This window comes from Rhea americana, unplaced genomic scaffold (genome assembly GCF_003343005.1).
Source record: "Rhea americana isolate MKP2758 unplaced genomic scaffold, rheAme1 scaffold_774, whole genome shotgun sequence".
NCBI lineage: Eukaryota > Metazoa > Chordata > Aves > Rheiformes > Rheidae > Rhea > Rhea americana.
The window spans coordinates 18,795-23,641 of record NW_028186950.1 but is presented as its reverse complement, the minus strand read 5'-3'; the positions used below and the strand labels follow the sequence as shown (position 1 = coordinate 23,641).

The 4,847-nt window shown below is 44.6% G+C and overlaps 1 protein-coding gene across 4 annotated transcripts; it reads left to right on the top strand.

Moving 5' to 3' along the window:
• The first annotated feature begins 11 nt into the window (after positions 1-11).
• On the top strand, positions 12-464 carry LOC146585708 (claw keratin-like). Of its 4 annotated transcripts, none has more exons than XM_085322455.1 (2): positions 12-273; positions 310-464. In XM_085322455.1, exons 1-2 carry the CDS (start codon positions 12-14, stop codon positions 462-464), a joined length of 417 nt encoding a protein of 138 aa, XP_085178581.1. The 4 variants fall into 4 exon arrangements, with proteins under 4 accessions (XP_085178581.1, XP_085178583.1, XP_085178582.1 ...); XM_085322457.1 differs by having other exon boundaries at positions 12-291; positions 346-464; XM_085322456.1 differs by having other exon boundaries at positions 12-346; positions 401-464.
• The last annotated feature ends 4,383 nt before the right edge of the window (positions 465-4,847 follow it).

The window sequence follows — 4,847 nt, the reverse complement described above, 5'->3', positions numbered from 1 at the left end:
TGAGCCCCAGGATGTCCTGCTCCGCCGTGTGCGCCTCTCCCTGCGGGGTGGCCGCCCCGGCCCCGCTGGCCGACGCCTGCAACGAGCCCTGCGTGCGGCAGTGCCCCGACTCCACCGTGCTGATCCAGCCCCCGGCGTCGGTGCTCACCTTGCCCGGGCCCATCCTCAGCTCCTTCCCGCAGCACAGCGTCGTCGGCTCGGCGGGAGCCCCCGGCGTTGGAGGGGGCTTCGGCGGCACCTTTGGAGGCTACGGAGGCCTTGGGGGCTATGGAGGCCTTGGGGGCTATGGAGGCCTCGGGGTCTATGGAGGCCTTGGTGGCTATGGAGGCTTTCGGGGCCTTGGAGGGTTTGGGCGTTATTGGGGTCTGGGGGGCCTTGGTGGCTCTGGGGCCTTTGGGAGCTGCGGGTACGGGGGCTGGGGCCTTGGGCACCGCTACCTCAACGGCAACTGCGGGCCCTGCTAAGTTCCAGGTGCTAGAAGAAAGTTTAATCTTCCCGAGGTGTATAAAAAATTCTGGAGAATAATCTCATCTTCCTTTTATGCTGTGATAAAGCATCTCTTTTAGAATACTGATTTTTGCTTGTTATCATAGAATAAGTTTGCAGATCTTCAGCTGCTGAGTGTTACTCACTTTGTATTACATCTGTGGGACGTTCTGTGATTCTGGACTCTCAGGAATATCTGTTGTTTGTGTTTAACTCTGAAATCTTCTCTTTGTGGTATAGCAAAGCTGTGCTCATGCTTGGATGACTTTCCTCTGCTCTGTGCTGTTCTATGCTCCTGCAGTAACAAAGGGGGAATGTTTGGGGTGAAATAGTGCATTGGGATGTGTCACAAGTCTGGTAATTTTCAGACTTCTGGTTCATTTTTTCTGCATTGTTTCRTTTCCTCTTGTCAGTTTTTATGCCATTTTCCATCCACATTAAAGAATCCTCATTGCATGAACAACTTTTTTTTTTACTGAGTTTGGTCTTCTTACTCTTCACTATGGTGACGTATGTCTATGACTAAGCGGTGGTGTTAAATGTCGTATGGCAAGTGGGTTTTCTAAAAAGCTTATTGGGAGTTCTGAATGGCGCATAGAAAATACTTCTGAAATGCACTGTGAAAAAGTTGCTACCCAACTGTTACCTTCATTGCAAGAAACAGCTTTCAAAAGAAAGACATCTGTGTATTTTTTGTTGCTCCATGTTGGAATTAAATTTAAGCAGGTGGAATATTTCCTGGAAGGACACCTTCCCCATTTATACTTTTGAAAAAGAATAGAAGTTTTTACTTCTAAAGGAAGAAAATATAGAGGAAATGAATTTGGTTGTACTAAGCCCAGTGAGGAAATGATGAAGGAAAAGTTACAGCAGGACTCAATGTGATGTTTCTTTTATGCCCCCACTAATGGCTGAAGGAGCCTAGCACAGCCTCATCCCTACTCATCTGCACAAGGGACCTTGCACCAAGCAGTGTCTCCCCCAGATCTTCTGCTCCCTGCAGCCCAGCAGTTGCATGTGTCTTGCTTTGGGGCAAAGCCCTGGGARGACACTCTATCCAGAGATGGAGATGGCAAATTTGGGCTGGAGCCCTTTCTGAGCTGCCGGAGGCACCGCAGTTACAGATTACTGCCTGGGACTTAGGTTGCTCCTGAGTGGTGTGTTCAGCACACATCTAACAGGACTTTGAAAATGAGTGAGTTCATATGATTGTGTAGAAGAGTATTCCAGAGATCCTCCGACATTTCGGCWTAAAGAAGCATGGAACACCTATGACTTGTGGGTAAATATACTTTAAATCTAGCTGAAGCACGAAAGAAGAAAATGATTGCGTGATAAAGAAAACCAAAAGACGTTCTATGGAACAGAAATTTTATTTGGAATGAGATCGTTTTTTCTACAGTTCTGGAACAAAATTGTACAGAGTATAAAGATTATCTTTCCAGAGGCTCAACGGGGCACTGACTGACCACCAAGGTCAAAGTGATGCAGTCTATAAAAAATGTTACTCTCCTTTGCTGCAGTTGTGTGCAATTTCTAGCACCCTAAGTCACATCTCTAAATCAGTGTCAAAGCCAATACTGTAAYTGGAACAACACAAAGTGCAATGCAAGCGGATGACTAAACTGCAAAGCCAGTAGATAACAAATCTAAGTTAAAGGGAAAATGAGAAAATGCACACATGAGCCTGCCTGTGAGAGGTGCTGGGCATTCCTGGATCTCATTCTGTTCGGCTAGAGCTCGGCAACACCCATTGCTTGGGCTCCCACCTCTCAGCTCCACCCTCAGTTTGCAACKTGAGCTTCCTTGACTACTTTAAATTGACGGTGCATGTAGAGCCCAAGCTTAATATGTCCATCGTTTCCCAGAGCGGTATGARTTGCATGGATGTGTCCATTGGGAAGAGTAGGTGTATGAGTATTTTGGGGCATATCGAGGCTCAGGTCGTGAGACGACCTGGGGGGCAAGTTTCTCAGCAGCTGACTCTAGCCGCCCGGCAACCTCGGTGGCCAGTGGGGCTGTGGCAGGGGGCTCTGCCAGCGCTGCCTCGGGCGGCTCCGAGGCTCCCACCATGGTCTGCTGCGGGTAGGTGGTGAGGATGGGCCCTGGGAAGGTGACCACAACGGGTGGCGGGTAGATGATCACCCGGGAGTCAGGGCAGGCCACTACACAGGGCTCGTTGCTGCTGGTGGCCAGGGGCTGAGGACACTTCACCTCGCAGGGGYTGGTGGGTGCCAGCTGCTCTGAAGCCATGCCTGGCTTGTGGAGGAACGCCTGGAACTTATCTGCAGAATAAACAAAAGGCTGTGAGCCAGGAATGAGGGTTTCTAAGCTCAGCTCCAACAGATCTTTAGACAGTACAAGAATCTGAATAAAGACAGCAGCCTTAAATCTTTCCCTCTTGCTTGGCTTAAATCTGTTTCTGTTTCCTAATCAGCTGCTTTAAGCCTTTTTTGTTAATTTTACTCCTTTTCCTCTGAGAGCAGAGAGCTCCCTCTTTTCTTGTGAGCTCCCTCCAAAACAAGYATCTGCTCTAAAACCTCTGAGCCCTCTGTAATATTTCCCAGAGACRAAGACAAGCTCGAGCATGTGCTGGCAGAATCTCTTCTCCTCCCACACGCAGCTTCTCAAGGTAGCTCCTGAGATCGGCATCTTGCAGGCAGGGTGCAAGGGAGAGAGAGGAAAATACAGATTTTTTTCAATAGCTATAAAGTACTCTGAGCACTTTGAAAATCTGGCATGGTTCTTTGTGACTGTGTGGGAACCTGGTGTCAGAAGAGCTGAATATATATTTCCTTGAGTCCCTAACTAATGCATTTTATGCATAATATTCAAGTTCTCTGTAGCTCAGTCAATCTAGCATCCTGCTTAATTCCTTCTGTTTTCCTTTTCTCTAATTTTGCTTTACGGATGAATGATGTTCTCAAACCAAATGAGAAAACTGCAGCTTCAGTACAGGCTACACACAGATTTAATAATGTTTATTTCCTTCTTCAGATTAAATCTTATTATCTTCATGGTACAGTGTTGCATTAATTTTAAAACTGTAAATCAACTATACTTTATAGTGATGAATAAGCAAAAAGTCTTACTTTATTCCCAGGTAAATCCTGTGGGCTGATATAAACTAAAATTCTTGTCCTTAAACTCTTAGAAGGAGGAGGAGGGGTCTAGGCTTTAAAGCACCCCTTATAAAAATTAAGCAGAAAAGGCAGGAAAAGTTTCTAAGGCAGATGGAGGGTAACTTAGAGCTCATCTGTAAAATCAGACCACAGAGCTGTCTGCTCACACTATTTGCTCACTCTTGGCATAGTTTTGAGCTCATTAGATCTCCTCCGTGGAGAACCGGTGCACAGGCTCCTACAATGTACAGCCAGCAACACTTGCTAATGAGGGAACTACTAAACTGCCGAGTATGAAGTGAAAATCTCCTAAAAGTTACTTTCTCTGACTTTAGGAGCTTCATGCCACCTTGTGCCAGCTGCACAGGGGAATGAGCAGAGCAAGGATCCATTTGACCTATTTACCTGTCTCAAATAGGCTCAGAGGAAAGTAAAAATGTCCTCAGATGTATCATTCTGGGAAAAAACCATACACAAAAATTTTCCCTCAATATCCTTAGGTTAGAACTTGGCTTCAGCAGAGGAAAAAAATTCTTGATTTCACTTCTGCAAAAACACATTAAAGCAGTTGCAAAACCATATGATAGTAGTTAAAAATTTAAACTTTCTTCACTTATATTGAAATAATAATATCTGATCCTTGCTTGCTTGTTGTGACTCTAAATTAGCTAAGGATGGACAGGTTACGAACAAAAGCAATGCTACGTTTCTACAATTGCACAAAATGAACTTGAAATAACAATGAGATTTACTTCTATAGTTACCTATGAAATTCCCCCCGACACTTAACAGGAGCTGAATCCTCTATTCAAGCCACATATGCAAAAGCAATGCTAATATCTATTCTCAGAACACTTCAGAGAATTTTTCAGAACTAAGAGACTGAGATTCCCCATTTTCACAAAAAATTAGCAGCCCAAAGGAGTCTTGAAAAAACCCTTGATTTCATTTTTACAGCCTTTATCCATCAGTATCTGTTAAAATACATCTCTAGAAAATGTCTGTAGAAAGATGTTTACTAATGTCTCTGAGAGTCAGAATATTTATACAGGATTTAGTCTCAATTTTAACAAAATTCTATCTAAAACAAAATTAAACTCAAGCTTTTTTTATATAGTTGTCAAATCAGACTTACTCAGTGTACCGGAGAGAACAAGTCAAGAGAAGTAGTTTAAAAGAAAAAGCCTTGCACTGGAGGAGTTTTTATACCCTTTCTTAGTTTGCCTGGAGGCACTGAGA